Genomic DNA, 26,800 nt, shown 5'->3' on the forward strand with positions numbered 1-26,800 from the left:
TATTTTTTCTCTAAACCCACTGGCCCCAGCAGGGGATGGATATCAGGACATCAGCACAGCCTCTCTTCAAAAGAGTAACCAAGTGTTCCAGAAAAGAATGACTTGTGCTTTTGATGGAGACAGCAGAGTGAGCACTGAAAGGAGAAGAAAAGCAGCCTGAAATTTGTTGAAAACTCCACTCAATGCAAAGCAAAAGGCACTGTGTCTCGAGTGGAAAGGGGAGCCCAAGTGCTGTACAGATGGTGTCGGTGTGAACAATCTGGCTTGGGTCAGAAGTGAAGCACGTCTTGCAGGTGGCAGAGCCTGAGTGGGATTGGGGAAGGAACGTGGATGCTTAAGAAAAGGCAAAAAGCTGTGAAGAGATCCACCGCAATGGTAGGCAGCCCAAACCTCTGGCAGAGGACAGTGTTTCAGCAGGAGTGAGGATGATGCACACCAGCAGTCTCCAGAGGACTGGGAGTGCACAGGGAATTACAGAGGGAGGGAGTCATCTCCATGTGTGAGGAATGCAGCAAAACCTCCTCTGACTAAGGCAGCTAATGCATGCTGCGCTGTTGTTTTGCTTTTTTGTTGTTGTTGTTGGTTTTTTCCCCTCTTTCTTGATAATCCTGTTCCGTAAGATTTCCTTAATAATTTACTATGTGAAGAGCAGTCCTTTTGAAAAGCATCTGCATCACCAAGTCTTACTTTCAGGTGAAACCAGGCCACCCCTTGCCCTTGACACACACTGGGGATTTTCACTGGGTCTGACTGTTTGAGAGCTATCGTGACATTAAGGGTTTGGGGTTTTTTCTTAATTACTTAATGAATTTACCATGTGGCACAACCCTTGGAACTGCCAAGCAACAGCTTTCTATTACTAGACTGGAGGGGCCCTATCCTGTGCCACTGAAGCCAAAAGCAGGATTTGGGAACAGACGTTGGAATCAAAATCTGTAGGAAGGCTTAGAATAACTCCACAAAAGGGGATTAGTTACTCTCAGAATATTGATTTGTGAGCTCCATGGGGTTTTTGGCATCTCTCTTCATTTCACCCAAGTGAGATCAACTGCCCAACTGGACATATAATGTATGATACTGCATTAGAACCAAGGCTGCATTGGGTCATACTCATTAATTAAACTGATTTCTCCTCTAGGTTTTTTGTTGGGTTTTTATTTTTTTTTCTCCTTTTTTTCTTTTTCCTTTTTTTTTTTTTTCCTGGAGAACTAAGAGAGAATGATAATTAAGCATATTATGCATTCTGGGGAACAGTGTTTCTCCTACTGCCACAGAAACATTAAAGGAGAAAAACATGAACTAAAGCAGAAAATGAACAGGGGAAAAAAAAAAAAAGAGCTAAAATTGGAGTGAGAAGCAGGGTAGCATTCCTTCCTTCAGTTTTAACCAGCTCCTCTGTGCCTTGGGCCGTGCAGGGCAGCCTTGTTACAGTGCAAGAGTGGCACCAGGGAAAAAAAAGGCAAAAAAGCAATTGAAATCTCAAGGAAAGCAGCTCAGCTCCGAGGTGCAGCTCTCTCCCTGCTGCTGTATGGGTGTGCAGACTGCAGTAATGCAGCATCCACATTTTTTGAGGGGCTTGCTTTTAGTTGTGGCTGAGCCTTGCTTGATAAGGGCCCCGCTCTGCAAGGTCAGTGTTGACCCCCGGCCTGAGCTGGCCTCAACAGAGATAACCCAAGGTCTTAACAGGGTTTCATTTGCTTGTAGCATGCTTGCCCTTTACTCATGAGACTCGTGTTGCTTGGTGGGGAGTGTTGCTCTAGCAGAATGAGCATCCTTGGCCATAGGCAGATCCTTTGTTCAGCTTTTCCCTAGTTATCAGGGCCAATGGGGTCTTTATTTGCAGAAAGTTGTCTGCTCTGGGGGTAGTATTAGGTATTTGCCTGCCAGCTCAAGCATGCACTAAAGCAAAAGCATCCAAAGAGAGAAGGAAGATCTCAGAATGACAGAATGGTAGGGGCTGGAAGGGACCTCTGAAGACCATGTAGTCCAACCCCCCAGCTAGAGGAGGATCACCCAGAGTAAATCACACAGGAACACGTCCAAGTGGCTTCAGAATGCCTCCAGAGATGGAGACTCCACAAGCTCTTCGGGCAGCCTGTCCCAGTGTTCTGCCACCCTCAAAGGGAAGAATTTTTCCTGATGTTTCTGTGGAACCTCTTGTCTTCAGTTAGTGTCCACTGCCCCTTCTCCTGGCATGGGACACCACTGAGAAGAGTCTGGCTCCATTCTCCTGACACTTGCTCTTCAGCTATTGATCAGCATTAATGGGACCTCCCCATTCAGTCTCCTCATCTCCGAACTAACCAGTCCCAGCCCTCTCAGCCTTTCCTCATAAGGTGGATGTTCCAGCCTCCTCATCACATTGGAGACTCTCTGCTAGACTTTCTCCAATAGTTCCTTACCCTTCTTGAACTGGGGAGCCCAGAACTGGATGCAATATTCCAGATGAGGCCTCACCAGGGCAGAGTAGAGGGAGAGAAGAACCTCCCTCTCGATGTACTGGCCACACTCTTCAAGCATCTCCGGATGTTACTCACTGGCCTTCTTGACCCTGAGGGCACACTGCTGATTCATAGTTAGCCTGTTGTCTACCAGCACTCCCAGGTCCTTTTCCCTAGAGCTGCTCTCTAGCAGGTTGGGTCCCAGCCTGCACTGATACATCGGCTTGTTCTTCCCTGTATGCAGGACTCTCTGGATGACATCTCACAGCATTAACCTATGCTGCAATTAGAAAGGAAAAGGCCAAGGATGTGATTAGAAACATAGGAAGCAGTTCACAGCCTCTTTTTTTGAGAACCATGAGGGATGCCAACATTCCACACACTAAATGTTGCTGCGTTTTCCTCCTTAGCACATGTGTTGATAGGCAGAGCTTGCCTGGCAGTCTGTAGTATTTCTGATGAATTACCCTATGAAGTCCAGTGCCTGTCTCCCCACTCCTCACCTTTCGTGTCTTTGATTTCTGTTTGTTTGTGTGTTTATCTTTAACACAGGAGGGGTTTTGAATGATCTACGGGAAGCCTGGCCTCAGTCAGGCAAGCTGTGACCATCCTTGCTCAGAGACAAGGCCGCGCTTAGACCGTGCAGGTGGCCCACATCAGGTTGGTACTACTACTGAAGAAATGGGGTTGGTTCCTTCTCGTTTAGCATGCTGTCTTCAGGGGTGAGCAGTTGGAGGGGTAGTATCAATACTAGGACTGCACAGTTACATCTGTGCTGCTGCTTTGTAGGAAGGCCTTGCATGCCCCGTTCCAAAATGGGATGTGTTTTGGGTGGCTCCTCCTTGCAGATGCTCAGACTTTTCCCCACCCCTAACTCCTGCAGGCTCCTGGCCACGCTTCCTTTCACAGCAGGCTGGTTCTCAGCGCTTGCTGACAAGTTTGGGTAAACTGTGTTTGGGCCTTGCAGACACTTTTCTGGTCATGTTGCTCTGGAGCTGCAGAATGGAGTTTTTTGGCCAGAAAGGTCTCCTTAAATCAGGCACAAGGCAATGTGAGGAGCAGTGTGGCAGTAGGATTATTCACCTCATTTAACTTAATCCCGTCCTGCCATGGTGAAGCCTCTGCTATGCATGAAGTGTTGGATGGAGCTCTGCTCCTGTTGATTCATATTGTGGCTTATGTTTGGTAGAGAATGCTTCTGAATGTAGATGCAGATTGTGCTAGTTGTGTTGGGAGGAACAATGTAAACTACAGCCTGACTATAAACTGCTGCCAAGAAAAGCCCAGGGGAGTTACAGCAGGGCACAGAAGGGGCGGTGAGTTTTCTCCTGTGCTAGCATAAAAGTGAAGCAACCTCACAAAGTACGAAGCAGTTAAAACCCAGACAATACTGTCTCAGGCCTTTTGCAGCTGAGCATAACATGGCAAGATCAGGGCCGTGGCTCTCGGACTGGAGCCCAGCTGCTTATTTAGCAAATGTTTGTGGTTCTGCCTACAGTGCTGGTGATAGTGCGCACACACCCAGGCACAGGGACTGTAAACCTGCTGCGGACTTTGAGCTCAGGAAGGCAGGCACCACTTGGCTGCATGCATCCGCAGTGTCATTACGCAAGGCCAGATCCTGCTGTGTTACAAATCTGGTGTAAAGGAGGGCAGACTGTGGTACTGAAATTCAGTGGATCTAGGAAAGAGCCACCCCAGTCAAAAATGTACAAGTATTACAAATCCGCTGTCTGGCTTTTGAGTAGGCTGAAGCCCACTGAGCCAGTACCAGTCCGTCCGGGCTCTGAAGAAGATGAATCTTTTATGTAGTGATTTATTCATTTATTTAATGATTCCTGAGATTTCAAGAAGAATCACAGACTCGGAGATTTGCTTCAGCTGGAAAAGACTTTTAATATCAAGTCCAACCGTTAGACTTCCCTAAATAGAAGGACCAAATCTCAGTGCCTTGCTGCTGGCGAGTATCCAGCCAGGGGAAGTTCTGCTTTTAATTTTTGCCAGCGCGCAAGCAATTTGCAAGTCACTCCACAAAATTCAGCAAGCACTTTGTGAACTGCTTTGCAGATCTGGTCCAGGGCTACCACTGTACTGCAGACAGAGGATGGGAGCACGTGCATCTCCTCAAAGAAATGGCTGATAGCATGGGTGGAAGAAGAAGGATGTGCTGAGGCCTGCAGAACTGGTGGTTTTTTAGATCTGATGCCCTTTTCATCCCACTTTAGTAATTTCAGCAGAGTATCATCTGAAACCCAGCCTTGGTGTTTAAATTTCAACTAGATGGGGTCTTCTCAGTTACAATTTTAAGAACTCATAAAATCATCACTTTATCTCCTTGTGATGTAGCAGACTGCCAATTTTAATTGTTTGGTTATTGGGTTTTTTGTTTGTTTGGTTGTTTTTTTTCCCTTGTGGATTTTTGACAAATCCAGTTTCCAGTTTAAAGAGCTGTACCCTCAGCAAGTATCCCTTCTTTTTTGTTTTCTAGCTGAAAATGAAACTTCATTTTCTAACGAGACCATCAGCTCCATTCCTCACAAATGATTACATACCGTTTTGAGCATAATACCTAAGCAAGTCGTGATATTAACGGCTAATAATCACCTTTATGTTAGGTCTTAAAACTTGATTGTCCTGAAGTACAACTGGTTTAGTGGAACATAAATGAGCCGGGGCTGCGGCCAAACGTGTGAGGTGTTTGAATTGCCTTTTACAATCCCAGATGGGATTACCGTCCTTTTTGAACACAATCATTGAGGGAATTTAAAACAATTGTCTTTTTTTCCAGATAGTGCCTGGTTCTGAGCACTCCCCACCCCTTCCCCCAGGTCTTCCTGCACTCAAACGTCTGAAGAGTCTGGAGAACAAGTCATGTGAGGAGTAGCTGGGGGAACTGGGGCTGTTTAGCCTGGAGCAAAGGAGGCTGAGGGGAGACCTCATTGCTCTCAACAGCTTCCTGAAAGGAGCCTGGAGCCAGGTGGGCGTCGGTCTCTTCACCCTAGTAACAAGTGATAGGACGGAAGAAAGGGCCTCGAGTTGCCCCAGGGGAGGGTTAGGTTGGGTATTAAAAGAAACTTCTTGACTGAAAGGCTTCTCTGACTGGAACGGGCTCCCCGGGGACGTGGTTGAATTCCCATCCCTGGAGGCGTTTCGAAGAGGCAGAGCTGTGGTGCTGAGGGACATGGTTTAGCCCTAGACTTGGCAGAGTTGGAGAACGGTTAGAAGCGATTATCTTATTTTCCAACAGAAACGATTCTGTCATTCTGTGATCTCCGTGTGGCCTCATTTTTGTGCCCAGATTAACAGCGAAGATCCTACGGAAGGGGGCCTCCCAGGTGAGCTGCGGGGTTTGCTCCGGCCTCGACGGGAGGACGGGTGAGGGTTCGGGAGGCGCGCCCCGTCCCCCCGCAGCGGATGGCCGGGATACTTGTCATATTTGCGGTTGGGGCGCCTTGGCACCGGCCTTTGTTCCCCGCCCCGGGGCACAGCGCTCCCCGGGGCACCCACGGTGCTGGCGGTGGGGGCTGCGCTGTGGGGGCCGTGCCGCCTACTTGGAGCAGAGACACGCATGGGCTGCGCGGGAAGCCGCGGTGAGAGGAGGAGGAGGAGGAGGAGCGGCGGGGAGGAGGGGGAGGGTGGGGAAAGGCCGGGACTGAGGCGGAGCCTTGACGCGGGCCTGAGGGCGAGGAGCTCGTCGGAGCCGCCCCTGTCGTCAGTGCTGTCGGCAAGTGCTGGGAGCCGGGGCCGGTGCCTCCTCCCTCTTTTCCTCCTCCATTGTATAATGCTGCGTGATCGCAGCCGCCAGGGCAGAGCGGAGGCTTAAATCCTCACGCCGCCTGCGCCTGCTGCTTCCTTCTCCTCCTCCTCGACCTCTTCCTCCTCCGCATCCCAGCCAGCCCCTCCCCGGAGCGGCGCGGGAGCGACATATGGAGCTGCTTTAGGGCGGGAGTTTGCGACCTTCCCCCCTTACCCCTCTCCGGCTCCATGCGTTAGTTTTCAGGTGGAGCTGCATGTGGTGAGTGGGGCTGGGAGCCGGGGTGGTGGCAGCGGCGTGCGGCGGCAGGGGAGCGGGGGGGGGCCGCGACACCCACCCCCGCTTTGCGAGTCATCGGGGCTTCTTTGAGCTCTACCTTTAAATTTGGGCGGGTGTCCTCCTCCTCTTCTCCTGGGGGTGGTGGTAGGGGGGGGGGATCGTGCTGAGATGAGCAGAGGAGAGAGTTGCTCTTAAAATACCGTCCGCCCCGCACCCCGGCGACGCAGGGGGATCCTGGGCCGAAGCAGGTGCCTGAGTGTAGTTGGAATAGACTTCTTTTATGGGGGGCTGCTGTGGTCTTAAGGGCCGCGCTCCGTCCAACTGCCAGAACCCGGCTTTACTCTGGTAAGTGAAGGGTGTGCGACGGGGAACCCCTTGAGCTAGGAGGAGACGAGCCTTGCTCCCTTTCCCCAGCTAGCAGGGGCTTCGGGAGAACCCTCAAAGTGCTTTCCATAGTGCCAGGAGAGCTCCAGAGGGCCTGGGGGGGGACTTTCACTGGGCTGGAGTAAAGCTGACATATGGCTGGGCAGGACCCGCCTGGCTGAACCTTTGCAGGGGTTGGTGCTAGGGCAGGGGATTAGTGTGGCTTCCCTGAGCACTTGGGTCTTCCTTGGGAGCAGCGCCAAGCGCACAGAAACAGGCATCGGTGTCGCGGCGGTGTGTGTGTGGCGGGGGTGGGTAGGATGTTCATCTTTTGGAACCAATCGCAAAGAAACGTGTTTCTTGGGATATCTTTCAAGGTGGGAGAATGCTTGGGGGGTGGGGGTGGTGTAGAGGTGGGGGGAATCCCTTTGCGATGTGACTTCGCTTTAGAGCGTTTGCTGATTTATTCATGTCAGGAGCCTGAAAGAGAAGTTGCGCTTAAGCATGAAAATAGGAGTGCAGTTACCTGCTGTCAGTGTTTATGTTTTGTGAAGCACAGATGGAAAATCTAGGACCACTTTTGTTTTGGAAATCTATCGAGGGGTTTCTGTGCTGTCCCCTGGAACCCTTGGTGTCTGATTTATAGTTATGGGTTAGCTGTCGGTGTAAAGTAAAATGGATCTATCTGCCCATTTCATCTCCTGTCCTGGGGAGCTGGGGGGGCTGTCAGCCCCTTTCCCCAAACTTCACCACAGCACGCCAGAGCTGTTTGCATGTGGCACTCTGTTCAGCCAAGTCGAAAACTCTCGGGATCAGGGAAGTGCAGGCTTTTTTTCAGCTAGTGCCTGATGAAGTCAGCAGGGTGGCGCTCACTGCTGTCAGTGGGTGCTAGATTTGGCCACCCTAGAACGTGCTGTAGAGGGCTTGGCCACCCCCTAACATCAGTTTTGTGCTTGGGTCTTTCAAATGGAGTAAGCAGGTTTTATTTGCCTGAGTTCAAATGACACTTCCTAACTTTTTGTTCTGATTTTTGTTGTTGTTGGTTTGGGGTTTTTTGGGGTGTGCGCGGGGATTCACCTGCACCTCAGGCTTGTCCTGGGGTACCAGAGTCACAGAGGCACTTCAGTTTTCATCCAAGTGCACAGGAAGCTTTCACATGGTATGGCGAACTGTAGGGATTAGTATTTTCTTAGGAGTTTCTGCTGCTTGTCCTTATATTGCTGTAGAAATGAAGCAAAGCATTTGACTAAGCAGGGTAAATTGACAGTATCCCTTTCTGCTTGAAGTAACAATGCATGCATTTTTACATCATCGGATGGTATCTCTGGAATCTGATGTAACACAATGAGTAGTGGTGGTGGTAGAGATAGGAAGGAGGAGGATTAGCAGTTTGTGCTGCCGGACAGGTATCTGAGAATGTGTCCTAGGGAAACGTTCCATTGTCCGGGCAAGTACTGCAGCATTTAACCGAACAGCTGTAGGTCTTCCTCCTTTGGTGACTGATTCTACTTCCATTTGAGTTGGTAGCAAAACCCACTCCCTCCTTTTCTGCAGGAACTGAATTAGACAGCTAACAAATGAAAGGGGACTTCGTGCATCTATGTGGTTTTTCATGTCAAGCTGATCTCTTTTTTCTCTGAAGCTGATTTAAAAACAAGAAGAAAGTTGGTAGCTGTAGATATTTAAGGTTTTGTCCGTAGATGAAGCAGTTTTTAAAGAGCCTTAAATACATCTGTAAGGACTGATTTATTGAGAATTGTAATTGTATTCCTTTGTACACCTGCTCTCTTTAATGGGGAAGATGAAATAATGATAGTTTCTCGATGTTTTGATGGAAATAATAAAGCAAATAATCCAAGCACTCGAATTGTCTGCCTGAGAGGCATCAAGGAGCTTGAGAGAATGTCTTAATATGATGAAGTTTTTAGTTTCCATGAAGTACAGCAGATCTTAGGCAATATCTAGTTGGAAAGATTTTGCCATAATTTACACAAGCTGCTTTTATTTTTCCCCTAAATAATGCATTGGGTAGGGGGAGGGATATTTTGTTTTTAGGAACTCTCTGACTGTTTTTGGATGTAAAACACTCCTGGCACAGTTCATCTCCAGCAGTGCTAATGCTGGACAGGTGATCCAAAATGCTTGTGACTATTTTTGTTTTTATGTAACATCTTAGAGTGTAATCTGTCAAGCAAGGAGAATGCAGTACTTTGAAAGTGTAAGCAGTCTTCTGGTGATCTACTTTTTACAAGGGCTGGGTAGCAAAAGAGACATCTTCTTTTAACTCGGCTTTATAGGTGAAACCAGCTGGCTCTTGAGCCCCAGTTGCAGTGGTTTCTTAACGTGCACATGCACACAAGTGCCAGAAATGGCAGCTTCCAGCTACCAAGTCCAAAGATCAGGAGTGTTCAAATAGAGAGCAAAGTCCAGCTTCAATGTAAGCAGGTTGGCAGTGGGCACATATCTTGAACATAGGGGAATCTTTTGATAATTAATAGTTTGGAGAAAATGGAATTTGCCACTCTGAGAATGGTTCTAATTTTCTTCCTGGGAATGTAATTGCATGTTTGCTGCCACTTGTTTTATTTCTGAGCTGCATCAGTCAGAGAAATGGTGCTGCCACCAAGAAGCACCTGCTTTCTGTAAATGGAGAGAGACCCTCAACATGTGTCGGTTCCTTAACTCTTTAATAAACAAGGGCAGTTTTTGTGCTCAGCATTGCCAGTGCAGACCCTATAACAAAAAATAAGATAGCAATGCTGGCTGTTCAGCACAAGTCTGGAGCAAAAGCCCTAACTTTGCTGTGGGGTGCAGTCGAGCAAAACAAGAGTCCAAAGCAAATGTGTGGCTGGGAGGCAACAGAGGCTTGGTGGAAGAAATAGGCCTGTTTGTCCTGTGGCTGTACAGTACTGCTCACAGCAGAGTCCCTGACCTCTCTCTTATGGTTGTGCCAGTATCAAGTGGTGCATTGTTGTGCCGAACAGAAGCTGCACACCAATGTTTGCTTCACTGGTGGTGACTCCCAGTGTTGTCAGATGCTCAGTGTCATTGCAAAGGCCATGAGGAGCTGTGAAGATGTGCTAGAACTGCATCTGGGAGATTCCTCTGGTGCAAAGGGGAATTCCTGCATGGGGAAAAGCTGATTTGAGGGGCATTTCCAAGGGAGAGAGCTAGGGTGGTCTCCAGGGGGTATTGGGCAGCTGGTGGTACAGTCTCATTGGTCTTCAGAAATAGCTTTAAAGTTGTGATGAGGAGCAATATGGTTTGCAAGGACTGACTGAAGAAGGTGTCACATCACCAGAGAGTGAGCTTTTGTTTTTCAAGTGTTTCTTTGAGGGTGGAAGCTCAGCTGGCTCAGGTGGGAGAGCAGCCACCACTGCATCAGTGTGACTGTGGATTTGGTCTGCTGCAGCAAGGTTAAAACCGCACTCAAGAGTCCTGCGTTAGACAAATTCAAACCGTTATGCTTCTAAGTAAGGGGCCACGTTCAGCACTCTGCTCTGCTTGGTACATAAAACCCTAAGTGGTGCCATGTCACCTCTGAGGTTCCCAACCTGTAGAACGTGATCGGTGTTTTGAGGAGCAGTGGACTTAAAGAGGAAGTTCTCATTAATACTGCTCCAAAATTGAGTTTTAAGTTGTGTCAAATGGCACGAGTCTTAGTCTGTGTAATTATTAGGAGTCAAAGCCTGTTTACTTAGCTTTCACACCAGTAAGATTTATGGGATTTCATCTAGCAACTTCCCAGTGAAGTTAGAATAAAAATCGTATGCTTAATATAGTAGAACACAAAGAGAAAAGTGGCGATGTGGGTTGTTTTCCTTTAATGTTATTTTTAGAACTGGGCAGTGTGTGGAAGCAGCAGAAGAAAGAAGTTCCCTTTTCAAAGGAACCCTGAGTTGGTGGAAAGATCTAAACTTGTCCTTAAACTTGCTCAAATGATCTGTAGCAAACAAAGCTGTTTTCTTGATCCCAGCTTTTTCCTTCCTCCTGGGAAACCCTTGTGCCGTTTGAGCCACACTCACCTTTAATGGAAACATGACAATTACTGTTTGCTTTCTGACAATTTCTTCTGGTAGCCTGTAACATTAGTCTTTAAAAAACTCTCCTGCTGTGCCAGGTAGGCAATAAGGCTGAGTGAACTGTGCTATAGAAAGAGCCACCTGTGATTGGTGGTAAACTATGCGGATATATGTTGGGGTGGAGGTTGAAAGGAGCGTGGAGGGCATATTTGAAGCAGACTACGCAACTGCTACAGCAGGTCTGACTAGTTTGAGATGCCTCAAGGCAGCTTTGTCTTAACTTCAGGTAGCTGCAAAATGAAGTTTTAGAACCTAAGTCAGAAGTACATCATCATTTTCCGGTGCCTCCACAAACTCCTTTGCCTTTTCACATGTTTTTACAGGCACTCTGTCACTCCTGGGAGCAGCGTTCGGTAGGCGCACGTACACGTGCAGGCACATCATTTGCATACTTCAAAAATACACATTTCGTCCAGATAGAAGGCTGCTGTGCATCTGCAAACTGCAGTGTTGTTTTGAGCCAGTGGCAACATTTTGCTCTGTGTGTCTGTGTGAGTGAAGCTGCTCTGTCTAAGCGTTTTTGGCATCAAATGATTTGTTGCCGGTTGCCTCTTGTTCCTTCGCGTGTCCCTCTGTAGGAGGAGGGCCGTTGTTAGTCTGCGCTGCGGTCAGAGTACTTGCATGCTGACTGTCCCACGGGTACAATAGCCTGCTTAGGTTACCCTCCTGTGCTCTAGCTCATGATCTCCCTTACCTTTCTCCACCATCTGTTTGGCAAAATTGGCTTCTCTAATAGAACAACAGTTTCCCTTTCCTCCCCTAGCTAAAGTATTCCACAAATAGTTTGCGAATGAGTAGAAGAGGGAGAATGTTTTCTGTGTGTGTAACACGCAGGGAAGCTTCCTGTTGCTGCTGTGCTTCCCCTGGCTGTCAGGGGAACTATACGTGTTACATATGTGCTCTTGATGTGCTTGGTTGTTGGTTTTCTCAGTGGTGGGGAAAATCAGTGTAACACGATCTTGGCTGAGGTGAATGGGTTGTGCCTGACTGAATATGAAATTGAAGATGATTAGTGTCAGTTCCTGATCTCCTCTCCTGTGTTTTGCACACCTGATTTCCAAGTTGTGAATAAGGTGCAAAATTATGTAGGAGCAAGACCAGCTTAAAGCTTGACCTAAAACCAGCAGGTTGGCTCTCGTGAGAAAAGCTGCTGTAACACGTGCAGGTCTTGATTTAAACCAGATTGCTGTTTTCAGTGTGGCTGTAGAGCTGGGGTCATACTTTTTGAACGATTCTGTAGCAGAAACAGCACACAAAGAAAATAATCAAAATACTCCATGCTTTCTGTTCACTGGAGCCCAGGCAGGAACTCCTAATGAAGCTTCTCCAGCCCACCAAATAACCACCTGCAGGTGGTTCTTGCTCTTCTCTGTCCTACAAGTGGGAATTACTTTTGAATTACGATTCACAAGTTAAATCCATCCGACCGAATGTCCTTCTAAATTCAATGCCTTTAAAGCAAAATTCAGGCATTTTCTTGTAAATGTGAAGACTGAAACAATCCCTCTTAAGACTGTAGAATACTGATGTTGGAAACCTAATTCCCTACATTTGTGGTTAAGTTTGTTCTGTGTTAACAGACCTGCACTAAAGTCTGCTTTGAAATACAGGTTTAATGCAGGTGTTGTTAAGATAGGCTATTAAAAAGGTGTCCCCATATAGATTCGAATGATTGATTGGAGAATGTTTAAATTACTGCATGTAAATTTGGGTGGATCCCATGGTGACTGTTTTAAAGGGTATAGCTTTGGTGTGTTAGGGTTTTTTTATTATTATTGTGAAATCAAGCAGGTGTCATGAAAAATGGGATCTCTTTCATCTCTAACTTGTAGCTGTTGCAGGTTGAGGATAGTTCAAGGCTGGCCAAAGTTCCCTTTATCAGTTTTCAGCAGGCTCCTTTGTAGGGTGCGAAAACACACTCTCTATTTCAACAAATGCAAGAGCTTCAGTGTGCTGGACTGAGAGGCCAACAGTTACCATCACTTCGCACTGTCTCAGCAAACTTCCATGCCAAACTTCTAACTACCTTTGTGTTTTGTCTTGTTGGGTTTTTCGTTTGTTTGTGGGCTTATTTGCTCGTGTTTTGTTTTGTTCACTCTGGTGGTGGAGAAACCTCCCAACAGCTTCTCTACCTCTTTAAGAGAAACTCAGGGGTGAGTGGGTGCTTTTTCACAGAATATACTTGTTTGCAGAGCAAAAATGTTGAAAACAACTCTTGTGCTTTGGGAAAAAACAACCCCCAAACAATAACAACACACCCCCCCCCCCCCCCCCCCCCCTCCAGCAAACCAAACCCCAGGGAAACTCCTTTCTTTTCTCCTCTTTTAACTCTCAGTAGTGAGAAACTGGTTGCCAAATACAATCTGCAGGCCAGGAACTAAAATGACTTGCCGTAGCTGGGATGTATGTTGCATTTTACAGTATATATTTTGTTAAAGGCTTAGGGTTTTGTCCCCTCTCCTCCTCCCCCCCCAGTTGCTGCTTTTCAGTTTGTCTGTGATAATTTATTCAACACTGTTTTCAGAGCAATAACCTACTTTTTGGCACACTGTTCAGTTATTTCCACAGTAGTGTGGGTATTTCCAACACCCCCCCCCCCCCCGGTGTGTTTATTAAGGGTCTTGCAGCAAGGGGGAAAGCACAGTATCGTCGGGGAGAAGATGCTGCGATGGGCTTGGGAGCGAGGATTCCGTCCGAGTCATTATACACACACGAGGAGAAACTCTCTCATTATACACAAAGAGGTCTCCTCGTCTCTCTTGGATGCGCTCACAGCTCTCATTACCCTTTGCAGGAATGGCACACACCCTGTGAGGATGGGGCTGCAATACCCAGTCCCTACCCATGCTAAAAATAATCGGCTAGACCATGATACGTGTGTGTGCCGCTATATTGTACCAGGCAGCACCGTGTTGCCATAATCTATTGTTCAGAGAGAGGTTGCAGGGGAGGAGGGAGGTACAGCCAGCCTCGCTGTTTCATCATGCTCCCTCAAAGCCTGACCAGCATGTTGTCGTAGCAGTGGCGAGAGAGTGTGTTTGCCAGCCTGTGTTACTTTCTGGTGGCCGTGCTGGCTCTTTCAGATTGTTCTGAACTGAATTTACAGGTCAGGTGCTTCTTTTCAGCCACTGATTTCACTGTGCTGATGCCTGCAGGCCCTGCAGTGGGAAGAAATGGAAGGCAGTCAGCCCTTGGCTGAGTTGGGAAGAAATGGAAGGCAGTCAGCCCTTGGCTGAGTTGGGAAGAAATGGAAGGCAGTCAGCCCTTGGCTAGATTTGGCCTTGAAGCAGTACACAGCTGTCTTAATTGCTGTTTTTCCACTGCTTGAAGATATTGTGGCTCTAGTTCTGCCAGTACAGAGCTGTGTGCACTGGCTCCGCTGTGGCTCCTTGCCCACTGGCAGGGAGATTTCATCGGCCATGGTCCCAGCATCTCTTGCTCCCATGTAAGGAGGCCCAGAGTGCTGGACTTGGGAAAAGAAACTGTGATGTGGAGCTACAGGGGGAGCTACTTGGCTGATCCCAAGGAGGCTTGTAGATGGAAACCCCTGCATATTTTTTGAGTGACAACAAGCAGAGTCTGCTGAGAAATTGGTTAATCATGTAGTAAAGCCAGAGGATCTGGCCTAGTGCTGTGCCTCTTTTCATTTACTGCAGCTCTGATTTCCTGCTCCTGATGCCCAGGTGTGTAATGCAGCTCCTAGTCCTCGAGCTTTCGATATTGGCAGCAGTTACTCAGGCCCCTGTGTACGCAGGCCTGGTGCCTCCTTAATGCTGCCATGGGGAGACACGAACTTCAGAATAACCTTAGCCCGGTGCTTTGAAGCACATAGTCTCAGTCAAGCTGGTCTCCAGCGAGGAGGCTGCTGTGTGGTGAGCAGCATGGGTGCTGTTGTGAGAAGATAGAATGGAATTAACCAGATGCTGCATGCAGCCAGCCGGGGGAAGGGGATTTGGCACAGAGGTGACCCAAGGAGAGGGCAACTTGGCCATCTTGCCAAAACCTCAACCTCCCCTGTGATTAACCCTGACAAAACAGCTCCCAGGAGTGAGAAGAGGGGAATCTTCCACCTCAGTCTGGCTCAAAGCAGGTACTGCTGGGGCTGGTGGTCACTGGGGCTGCTTCTGCAGCAGGCCTGCAAAGGGCTGAGGTGGCGTTAGCACTTGTAGAAGGCGTGTTTCATATAACTTCCAGTTAAGGACAAGGCCATAAAAGGGCAGGCTGGGCTCTTATTTGCAGCTGCTGGGTGCTGCTGGACAGATGCTGGTGGAAGATCCTGTCTGAAGGAAAGCATGTGAGAATCAACATTCTGGCTTTGTGAGACCTTTGAGATAGAAGTTAATCCAAACCTGTTCTTTTTCTTCCTGTAAAGACTCCTTGTTACGTGAATAAACCCTATTTTGAGTAAATGTTTTCTAGCCTCACTATGCTACAAAGCTCTGTCCCCCCTCTTGCTTCACACTGAAAAGAAGTTGTCAGAGTTGTTCAGAGCTTTTGCTTCTGATTCCAGCCTCACAGCAGGTTTGAAATAACCCAGCTAGCTTTAATCATAGACTCACAGAATTGTCAGGGTTGGAGGGGACCTCAAGGATCATCTAGTTCCAACCCCCCTGCTGTGGGCAGGGGCACCTCACACTGGAGCAGGTTGCTCAGAGCCACATCCAGCCTGGCCTTAAAATCTTCCACACACAGAGAACTTGTACAGTCTTGTTCACCTTCTGATTCTGCCAGGGTAGTCTTTAATGGTTTAACAAGCTAACAAGTGCTGGTCTGATTTAAACTTGCATTAAGTTCTCCTACCCTGATAGAATTCCTAATATTATAAACACCCTTAATGACACAGTTATAGGCGAGAAAGCCTGCTCGCCTTTTCCCAAACAATTACTTAATGAAGCAGTAATTTATGCTAAGCTATATTTACAGCAGTCCACTCCAGCTTTATCAGACATAGTCTCTTTGCTGTGTGCAGTTAGCTAAATAAAACCCAAAGCAACAACAAAGCCCAAACCACCACCAAAAAACAAAACAAAACAAAACCCACCCCCCAAAAGCCCCACCCCCCCAGTAAACAAACGGCATTAAGAAAGGCTTCACTTCTCGCAAGGGAACATGCGAGGTTCAGCACGCTGGCAGCATTAGACACTGTTTCCAATTTAGTAGAAGCATGTGTTTCCTGCAAGACTTAACACACTGCAGAGTCGGAGATTGCCTTCGACTGTGGCTTTGCCTTTTTTTTTAAAGCATGGTAAAAAGGAGCTGGAAACTGGAGGCAGAAGTGGAGTTTGTAGTCTTTTGGTTGCTTTTACTCGCTTTTGTTTTCCTGATAGCCTTCTCCTGGGGCTTTGATGGGCTGCAAGTTGAAGGAAGTACCAAGAAAAGTCTTGTGGGTGGTACTGTGTAGAGAGAGCTCTTGCTCCAAACGTGGTTTCTGATTATTAACAAACAGCGAGAAGCTTGCCTTGCCCTCTGGGCCTCAAATAGTACAGTATGCAACAAGGGAGAGCAGGCAAGGCACGGGGATGGAAACAGTAGGATCAGATTACAGTTTCAAAATATCGCTGGAGCACGTTGGCTGGCGTGAGGCTATTGACTGGCTTTATAATTGCCTTGCTTATTTGCTAGGGAAGGCTTTACCTTGCTTTCTGATTAATGTGGATATGACTTCGGGGACCTGGGGACTCTAGGCTCAGAGTACCAGAGACAACCCCCACAAGAGCTTCGTGACTCCAGATCCTGTTCAAATGAGTGAGCTTCCTCTGGTGTTGTCTCCTGTTTGCCAGGAGGTTTCCTTGCCCAGTCCCTGACTAATTCCTGCATTGATTAGCCCCTGGAAGTCACTCACTATGATTTGTTTTTATTTTGAAATAAAATTTATTATTGAATTATTTGATGATGATTATTTTGATCTTGAAAAGCCTTCTGGCCCTTGGCTTGTTAACTGTGTTCTGCCAATCTATGCTCACGGGTGCTTAAAGCAGGGTGACTAAGGCTTATGTTGCTGTAGGGAGAGGGAAGCTGTCACAGAATGGTACGGGGTGGAAGGGACCTCTGGTAATCATAGAGTCTAAGCCCTGTTGCCAAGGCAGGTTCACCTATAGAAGGTCACACAGGAACACATCCAGGTGGGTTTTGAATGTCTCTAGAGAGACTTGACCACCTCTCTGGGTTGCCTGTTCTAGTAGTGCTCCATCACCCTTCAAAGTCTTTCCTACTAAATGCAGGAGTGAGGTGCTGAGCAGCTTTGCTTGCCTCTGCTTCTTCTGGAAGAGCCCTGGTTCATCCATCCCAGAGATGGCAAGGGCTAGGTGCCTATAAAGTACTTGAGAAATACTTGCCTCTTACAGTTGCTGCTGGCACTGGCAGCCTTGCAGCCAAGGCGTGCAAACATAAACCAAATTCCCTCTATTCTGGAAGCAGAGCTACCCAGGAGGCTGATTTTTTTGATACAGCACTGAATCAGAGAGTTTGGTAAAGTGTTTAGTAAATCTCATCCAGTTTAAAAAAGCAAACCAGAACTACTCACCACAGTCAGAATTCATGCAAAATGTGTTGGGAGAAATGAACCTTGCAGACAGCGAATGGCTGAGCACTGGGGCTGGGGAGCATGAAAGCCCAGCCCCGCTCTTCCCTGTACCTCTGGTCTGGGGCTGAGGGGGTTTGTTTCCTAAGCGGTGTGACAAGAGGCAGTTCTTCCCAGGCAGAGATGGGCAGGAGTCCTCTCTCTAGCCAGGCAGCATGGATGCATTACGCTCCAACAAGTACAATCTGCATTAAGCAGCCTTGCAAAAAAGCCCCAAAACAAACAAACAAAGCAAACCCCACAAGCCCTCAGTGTGTAAGTGGTGAGCCAGCTGCAGCAGGCTGAGCGTGGCCGTGTGTTACTGTGTGGTACACGCTGTACTGGCTCACAGGGATGCTGCTGTGCCAGGATTTCAAGACCCCAGTGTCAACAGATGAACTCTTCAAAGAGGGATGTAGTGGTTTTCAGCGTGCTGTGCCTGTCACCTCTGCTAGTCCGTGCTGCTTATTCACTCCAGCCTTGCACTTAAACCTTGACACCTGGGCTGCTCAGCTTGTTTTTATCGAGGCTGGGAGAGGGTGCCAGATTTGTACCAGCATTCCCCTTCTCTGTCTCTCTTCTTTCCCAGCTTTGAATGGGAGGAGGATGCCTGTGCTCTCAAGAGGGCAGGCTGGCTCCCAGCTGCCCAGGGCAGGTTTGCTGCAGGACAAGCAGCATAGTTCTGTGGTGGCTGAACCTGTGGTCCCGCTGCTGAGGGGTCTTGAGGTGTGGCTGCTCTCCCTGCCATGGCCTTGGGGATGTGAAAACAGAGCTAAGGAGAGAGTTTTGCCTCCCAGGCTGCAGGGGACAGACGCTTTGAAGTTGCGGGGACTGGTTACAAGTTGAGGTGATCCCTCAGGCTGTATCTGGCAGCGTTGACATGCCTTATGGCAGCCCAGCCTGCCCCTGCTAGCCCAGAGGCTGTAGCCCTCACCTTGCCAGTTGAACCCATTGGCACAAAAGGCCTTTTTATTTTGGTCCTGCAGCTATCAATGCCAAATCCTGGTTCTGCTGAAGTCGGCAACAAAACACTCATTGACTACCTTTGGGCCAGGACGCAGCCAATGCAACCCTCAAGGATGAGGAGTGAGGGATGGAGGAGGAGGAGAGGCAAATAATATTTCCTGTGCCAGAAATGATACAGAAAGCCCTTGCGTAATTTGCTGGAGAGAGTCTCCCAGAACCACTTGGTGAGGTTCATGCACACCTGAGGTTTGGAAAATTTTGGGAATGAAATGTGCAAATGCAGTACTCTCTCAGCAGTTGTGGGGGGGAGCTTTTCTGTTTGTTTTTTGTTGCTGGTTGTTTTCTGTGCATGTGTGTCTGTGAAATAGCATTTTATTTTAATTCCCCTGAGTTGCTTTTTTCTTCCTATTATTTTTTCCCCTGTGGTTTTAATTTCAGAAAGCAACTGGTCCTGCTTTAAACTCCCCTTTTTGCATAACCTTTGCTGTTCACCTCTGTCTTTTGGTATTTGTCTACATGGGGATGAATGGTTGTCTTTGGGCTCTGGGGTTTGATGCTTTTACCTTCTTGGGAGTGCCTCGGCCTGTGTTCCAGAAGCGAATCTGGCTGTAGGAAGCTGTTCATTTTCTAGCCCCACTGATAGGGTGTCACAACTGTGTGAGTGGAAATGTGACTTCTTAAACATCCTTTTCCACTCTCCTTTTTGGTGTTCAGTTCCTCTTTCTTGTTTTTACCTTCCTGTCTGCCTTGATGAGTGGGGAGGGACTAGTGGGTTCTGATTTCCAAGGTTTGATTTCCAAGAAAAGCCCTCAGTAGTCAGCAGCATTTTAACCCAAACTGTTAGAAGCCTTTGAGAATTAACATTAAAGGGCGTTTGTATTATTGGTGTGATAGCCAAACCGCTTTCCCCCTCTGCTTTTACTGATCTAGTACCTTCCCTATGCCAAACTCCCAGGCAGGAAAGCCTTCAGAGAGAGTTTGAGCAGTGACAAGGTAGAGCATCTGAGTACAATGCTCCTTTGCTGTGTGTGTACCTCCATCCTCTGGAGAGCAAAAGGTTCATCACTAGGTGGGCTCAGGCATAGTCAGGCATTGCATGAGGTTTTGTGACCTTAGTAGATGATGGTTAACTCCAGAGAGCCACCCGCTCCAGGCTGAGATCTCTTCTACAGAACCCCAGCTGCATTTTTCCCCAGCTCGGGCTGCAGAGCTGCAGAGCCAATTGAAGGAAGCTGAATGACATGCAGATGACAAAAAATAAAATGTTACTTTTGTATGTCAGTTAAGATAAGAAAAACAACTCCCAAACAACGCTGGGGCTGCTCTGGCTCTGAGGCAAGTGCAATCGCCCTAAATGGGCAAAAAAAAAAAGGCAAGTTGGATCCTTCTCAGCAGCAGTGGTTCAGCTTCTGGGTCTGGGTCTTCCAGAGCTGGAGCCAACTGGTGGATAATATTGGAGATCTCCAAGTAACTCCCCCTGCCTCCATCCCTGGATAAATACAGTTTTCCTATTGCCTGTTTTTTCAGGTTGCTGATTCCACATACCAAAGTAAGCTTGAAACTCGCCTTGCAGACCAGAACCCTGCAACACCCTTGTATTAAAGTAACGTGACATCCCGTCTCAGCGCTTAACTCTTGGCCCCAAAGTCATGTTTGCTGGCAGATGGGTGGAAATGCAGCGGAGATACATCTGGCTGGGGTGGCTGCTCAGCCAAAATAGCTGCGTGGAAGATCATCCATGCATGTGACCCTTTGCTGCCTGTCAGGTCCTGTGTTTTGGGTCACTATTGACAAGCTGTCCCCATTATAGCCATATGAGGCCGAGTCTGTCTTCTGACACTTGGGAGCGTGTGGGTGTATCTCATTTTGCACTGATCCTTCACCAACCTGATCTCTGAGTTTGATGTTTTCATTTTCCTAGCGGGAGCTTCATCTGCAAGGACTGGGAGCAGAGTTTTTGAGATTAACAGAACTGAACCAGATCAAATGCTGGTGTTTGGTTTTTTTGTGGTTTTGTTTTGTTTGTTGTGTTTTTTCCCTTTTTTTCGTTGTTGTAGGCATGTAGCTGGAGGAAGGGGGGGACCAGGGCAGGGATGAGATGGTTTGAAAGAAGGGAAGAGGTGGTTTGAACTGTAGAGAGCAGCATGGAAGATCATCCATGCATGTGATCCTTTGCTGCCTGTCAAGTCTTGTGTTTTTGGTGGGTTGCTATTGACAAGGTGTCGCCATTATGGCCGTATGAGGCCAACTCTGTCTTCTGACACTTGGAAGGGTGTGGATGATCTCTGAGTTTGGTGTTGTCATTTTCCTAGCAGGAGCTTCATCTGAAAAGTCAGGGAGCAAAGTTTTTGAGATTAGCAGAAGAGAACCAGATCAAATGTTGGTGTTTTCTTTTTAATGTTTTCTTTATTGTAGGCATGTAGCTGGAGGAAAAGGGGGACCAGGGAAGGGATGAGATGGTTTGAACTGTAGAAAAGGGAAGAGATGGTTTGAACTGTAGAGAACAAACAGGCAATGTGGTCTTAAGCTTTGATAGTCAGAAACTACAAAATTGCTTTATGGACATCCAGAGGAGGGCTCGGAAGCCTGAAAGCATGTCTGTTTTCAGCAGCTCTATCAGTTAGTCTGCCTCCTTGCCTCGCTTAGAGTGAATAAAGTGATTTATGGAAACTGTAGGAAAATGTGTTTACAATTCCCATTTGTATGCCAGAAGAGAAGGGGATAAAATAAAACTTGGTAAAGCTGAGTCTAGTAGTGCTCCTCTGAGCTCCCTCTCTGGGGGAATAAACCCCCCCAGCTTAGGCTGGCATCCTGCTCTGCCCTTTAATGGTTAAAGGTGCTTCAGAGAGCGATGCTGAGGAAAAGGAATCCAAAAACCATGCTGAAAAGCTAGTCAGTGAAATTGGGAGTTGCCTGAATTACTTTATCTTTTAAAAGGACAAGCTTTCAAGCAGGCTGCGTGAAGATGGAGTGAGATGTGAAAGCTTGACAGTCACACGTACAGGAAACCTTGAATCGTTTCTGAGCTTCCTGGAAAATGACGTAGCGAAATGATCGTTGCCTTTACTCGCTGTGAATCCCACAGCTCTTGCTGGTCAGCTTCAAAACCACCTGAGCCAGCAGCACCTCAGTCTTGGGTGCAAATAGGCTCAGCTGGGTCCATCCGAAACGCTGGCTGGCATCTCCTGACAACAATGATTAATACTAAAGCAAAGAGAAAGGAGTGTGGCCACCCGAGTGGGCTGTTGCCTTTGTCAGGGGAAAAAGGTTTGTTTTGCGCTGTATTTTTATACGTTCCTGGCAGAGCGTGGCAAACTTCAGAACTCTCCTATTCCCTAAGCCATTAAAAGAGTCTCCTCTAAATAGAGCATTGTGGAAGGAGCATTGGTATGTCTTTGGAACAGAGTCTGCCTTTTTTCAGCGGGAGGAGGTAGCAGGAAGGGCTGGAAAGCTGCTAGCTCTCCTCCTAACTCATCGTTGCTTTGCAAATGCGCTGGGCTGGGCAGGGGGTTTGGTTCTTGCTGGCCCACTCCTCCCTTTCTTGCTCTGCCTGTCCAAGGTAGAAGAAAGCGTGTCCATCATCAACCTTGGAACAGCAATGGCCACCACCCCCCCCCACCCCAAACCACGTGCAGTGCTCTGGAGTAGTCCATGCCAGTGACATTCGGGAGTGGAGAAAAAACAGGCTTCGGCAGCAGTGCTAAATTTCAGAGGTTTTGTTCAGCCGAGATTCCAGGCGTGGGGATCGTTGGGAGCTGGCCAAGAAGCTTGGATGGCAGCCTACTCGTTCTGAGCTCTGCTCAGCTCGTTCCTCCCCCCACCCTTTTTTAATTGCATAATATGCTAGAAAATGATCTGGATTTGGGACTTATTTTTAACCAGAAGAGGCTCCCTTCACCCAATCTGGGTTTGGATTTAATGTCTAGCAAATGCTCCAGAGCTCTTTGCTTTTTGCATGGAAATGTTGACTTCTTTTGCCCCCCCCCCCCCCCCCGCAAGGGCTTTAGAATGTTCTGCCAGCTGCTGCTGGGGCTGTTTGCAAGTCCTTAGCTAGGCTATCTGTCTGTGGAACAGGTGGATGGTGATCAAACTGCTGTTAGATCTGCCTGGTGCAGTCATTTCACAGGCAGGGATGTTGATGGATGAACTGGGAATTGCATCCCAATAAGGAAGGCAAGGTTTGTCTCCTAGATGATAGCTGCACCACAAAGCTTGTGTGAGAGGAGTCAAGTTTGGGGTTAAAAGTGTCTGTGTCTTCTGAACTTCCCTCTGGGTAGCTGGGACTGGGAAGCATTCTCCACATTTAGTTTTAAAAAGGAGGCAGATTCCTTCCTGCTGCGTTTTGTCAAAGGGAGAGAGGGGTGCAGGGGTGAACGGGGAGCTGGCTGGGATCCTATTACAAAGGCAACTGGGTTAGTGTTCAGCACCTCACCCCTCTGCCTGGGAGAAAGAGAGACAGTTCCCAAATGTTTGCCCGGAGACACAGAGGCAGGCCAAGCATAAGGTGCTGCTCTGAAGCACCCATGGTCCAATACCCATCTCCACAAGACTTCTTTTTGGCCCATGGCACAGGCAAGTGAGGAACAGTAACAGCCTCTGTTCCTTCTCTTTGGACCCCTCACTACAGGAAAGACATTGAGGTGCCTGAACCTGTCCGGTGCAGGGTCTGGAGAACAGGTCTGGTGAGGAGCGGCTGAGGGAACTGGGGTTGTTTAGTCTGGAGAAGAGAAGGCTGAGCTCTGCAGCTCCCTGAAAGGAGGCTGGAGTGAGGTGAGAGTTGGTCTCTTCTCCCTAGTATCAGGTGATAGAACAAGAGGAAATGGCCTGAAATTGCACTAGGGGAGGTTTAGGTTGGATATTAGGAAAAATTTCTTTCCTCGGAGAGTGGTCAGGCATTGGAACAGGCTGCCCAGGGAGGTGGTGGAGTCACCATCCCTGGAGGTGTGCAAGAAATGTGTGGACATGGCACTTTGGGATGTGGTTTGATGGCCATGGTGATGTTAGGTTGACAGTTGGACTTGATGATCTTAGAGATATTTTCCAACCAAAAAAATTCTGACTCTGGGTTAGACTTTGATGTGATAAACGACCTTGTCTGGTAAATAGGGTGGGTGCAAGGAGCAGGGGAGAGAGCCTGCTACCCCACAAGCACTGAAGGAAGTGCTTGTGACAGGGACCATCCTGTTTCACCCAGGCAATGGCAGGTATCTCAAGACACCAAACCCTGGCTCACAGAAGATGGGTGGAGGTGTGGGGCAGAGTGTTCTAATTCCTTCATGCCTTTGCATTTGGGGGGATCTTCAGGTGGCATTAAAATGAGGCTGGGACTACACTGTGCAGAGGAGCACCTCCAAGTGCCCCGAAACTTCCTGGGAGAGACAGTGCTGGGGATTGAACAGCCCAACTTACTCTGAGCTCAGAAATGAGTTAGGATGCTCTTCTGGTTGTGGCTAGCAAGCTTCTGAGTGCCTTTCCAGTGGAAGCAGAGGCTGCTGCCATTGCCTTAGTCAGCTGAAAGATAAGGAAAGAGCTTCAAACACCACCATGTGAAAATGCTCCTTCCCAGAAGAGTGGGGAGATCAGAGTGCATCCCACCCCAGCTTCATGCCCAGGTGGGGACACAGTGTGTCCCCTGCGGTATTAAGGGATGCGCAGGGCCCTGTACTGCCATGTGGATTTGGAGCGAGGGACTAGGGGTGCCTCCTGGTGACCCGGTTCCTGGAGGGGTGTGCACTGTGCTTCAGGAGACTCCAAAGCTTCAGAGCTTTGAGGCAGGTGCTCCTGTCCACAAATTGGGACCCAGGCACTGTCAGGATTGAGGGCTCTGGCTGCAGAGTGTAGTGTAGAGAATGGTCTTGGAGGTTGACCAGGTGGAGTCACCATCCCTGGAGCTGTGCAGAAACCATGTGGACATCGCACCTGGGGACATGGTTTAGTGGGCATGGTGGTGTTGAGCTCTTGGTTGGACTTGATCTTGGAGATCTTCACCAGCCTTAATGATTCTATGATTCTGTAATACTTGTAGCTTGTGCACATTTGCACAGATCATTGAGGACCATGTGCTTAATGTAGGCAGGAGTGAAATTTGCTGTCAGGTGTACAAGAGCTTGAGGATTACAGATGCTGTTTGAATCCCTGCACAGCTGTGCTTAAACACCCTGAGCCAGAGCACTTCTTTCAGGTGGCTTCTGTGTCCTCATCAGGCCACTGTGGGCCACAAGAGACTTGCATGGACACCCTGGAGGTGTTTAAGCCAGTGTGTGGACCTGGCGCTTAGGGACATGGTTTAGGATTGTCACTAAACTGGGTCAAAGGTTGGACTGGATGATCTTCGAGGTCTCTTCCAACCAGATGTTTTCAATGACAGCTCTCTGCTATAGGCAACACATGGGATATGTGAGGAAGGGACAAGCGTGGCCAATCTGTCCACCCTCATGTCTGTGCAAGGGAGCAGGGGGACTTGGGGTAGTGATTCAGGTGGGGAGAGGAGGCTGTAAGCTTTGTTGGCTTCATTGATGTCTCTTCTCTTTCCTTTCAGATATATGTTGGGGAAAGGAGGAAAGCGGAAGTTTGAGGAGCATGAAGATGGGTTGGAAGGCAAAGTGGTGTCTCCCACTGATGGTCCCTCTAAGGTGTCTTACACCTTACAGCGTCAGACTATCTTCAACATTTCCCTTATGAAGCTGTATAACCACAGGCCATTAACCGAGCCCAGCTTGCAAAAGACAGTTTTAATTAACAACATGTTAAGGCGGATCCAGGAAGAACTGAAACAAGAAGGCAGCTTGAGGCCCGTGTTCGTGACCGCATCACAGCCTGCCGACCCCCTCAGCGACAACTTCCGCGAGGCCCAGCCAGCATTCAGCCATCTCTCCCAGCCCCTCCTCACCACCGACTTCGTAAGCACTACGCCCCTGGAGTCCTGCCTCACCCCAGCCTCGTTGCTGGAGGACGACACTTTTTGCACTTCCCCGGCTGTCCAGCCTGATGGGCCCACAAAACTGGCCCCTCCTGCTCTCCAAGCAGTAAAGGACAGCTTCTCCTCAGCCTTGGACGAGATCGAGGAGCTTTGTCCAGCACCTACCTCCGCAGAGGCAGTAGCAGCTGACACGGGAGCCCAGGACTCTAAGGAGGACCCTGGTGAGTCCAACCTTCAAAAGCCTGAGGGCTTCCCGGAGAGCAGAACAGCTGAATCAAAACTCATGGACTCGCTACCTGGCAACTTCGAGATCACGACTTCCACAGGGTTCCTCACAGACTTGACCCTGGATGACATCCTGTTTGCTGACATTGACACGTCCATGTACGATTTTGACCCCTGCACGTCTGCCACGGGGGCTGCCTCAAAAATGGCTCCCGTCTCGGCGGACGAGCTCCTCAAAACCCTTGCTCCCTACAGCAGCCAACCAGTAACTCCAAATCAGCCTTTCAAAATGGACCTCACAGAACTGGATCACATCATGGAGGTGCTCGTTGGGTCTTAGAACGTAGAGATATAGCAACTTTTGGGTTGTTTTGTTTTGTTTAATGTTCATTTGAAGTCCTCAGTATATTCCACACTTGGTAGTGTTCCATAGTCCCTTCCCAGTGCCGGTTTCACAGCAGCACTGTGCATGCATCCTTTGCTTGCCTTTCTTTGGAAGAGAAAAAGGATCCCACACTAGTTTTTTGCTTCAAGCAGAGTTGGAGTGCCTTCATCCACTTATGACCACTTCTGATGGATTTTAATTTTTATTTCTTACTTTGTTAAAGTGGTTCCTCAAGGAAGACCGAAAAAAATCCTGCTATGGGAAAAAGGATATTGTAAAACAATGTTATTACCAAAAAACAACCAACCAACCACAAACAAACAACAAAAAAAGAAAAACAAAAAAGATGAAAAAAAAAAGGAAAAATATTTAAAAGAAAAAAAATTGTCAGAGCTAAGCACAAGGATTATGTTGGGGAAAGCTGTAAATTGCATGTGCATATTTGTCTATTTTTTCTATAAGTTTTATTGCAAGAGGTTAAAAAGAAGAGAAAGAATTATTATTATTTAGATAATCTCAGTACCATTTTAGCCCTGCTTAGGCTGACTTAGCAACTCAGCCTTGCTGGGAGCCATTAACCTGCTCCTCTTTTAAGTGTGTCGCATTTACATGGCTGGTTAGGGAAAAAACAAACAAAAAACAAAACAAAAAATCTGCTGCCCAAATTTATTTTCTATTTTTGTACAGATTCTGCAGTTTATGAGATTTGGGTTTTCTTAAAAAAGGGGGAAAAAAGCTTAAAAAAAAAAGGAAAAAGAAAAAGGCAAACAAACAAAAGATAATAATTATTAACCCCAACAACCAACACCCAAACAAATGCTGTTTAT

The 26,800-nt window shown here is 47.9% G+C and overlaps 1 protein-coding gene across 4 annotated transcripts; it reads left to right on the forward strand.

The window, feature by feature from the left end:
- The first annotated feature begins 291 nt into the window (after nt 1–291).
- Nucleotides 292–26,326, forward strand: SERTAD2 (SERTA domain containing 2). Of its 4 annotated transcripts, none has more exons than XM_054177299.1 (3): nt 292–375; nt 2,994–3,101; nt 24,983–26,326. In XM_054177299.1, exon 3 carries the CDS (start codon nt 24,987–24,989, stop codon nt 25,926–25,928), a length of 942 nt encoding a protein of 313 aa, XP_054033274.1. In that variant the 5' UTR covers nt 292–375; nt 2,994–3,101; nt 24,983–24,986; the 3' UTR covers nt 25,929–26,326. The 4 variants fall into 4 exon arrangements, with proteins under 4 accessions (XP_054033274.1, XP_054033275.1, XP_009899588.2 ...); XM_054177300.1 differs by lacking the exons at nt 292–375; nt 2,994–3,101 and adding exons at nt 5,274–5,418; nt 5,689–5,776; XM_009901286.2 differs by lacking the exons at nt 292–375; nt 2,994–3,101 and adding an exon at nt 6,137–6,456.
- Nucleotides 26,327–26,800: the final 474 nt, after the last annotated feature.

Source organism: Dryobates pubescens, chromosome 39 (assembly GCF_014839835.1).
Source record: "Dryobates pubescens isolate bDryPub1 chromosome 39, bDryPub1.pri, whole genome shotgun sequence".
NCBI lineage: Eukaryota > Metazoa > Chordata > Aves > Piciformes > Picidae > Dryobates > Dryobates pubescens.

Bases quoted from the DNA above. Each gene is read 5' to 3' on its own strand.
- SERTAD2 (XM_054177299.1), top strand. From the start codon at position 24,987: ATGTTGGGGAAAGGAGGAAAGCGGAAGTTTGAGGAGCATGAAGATGGG.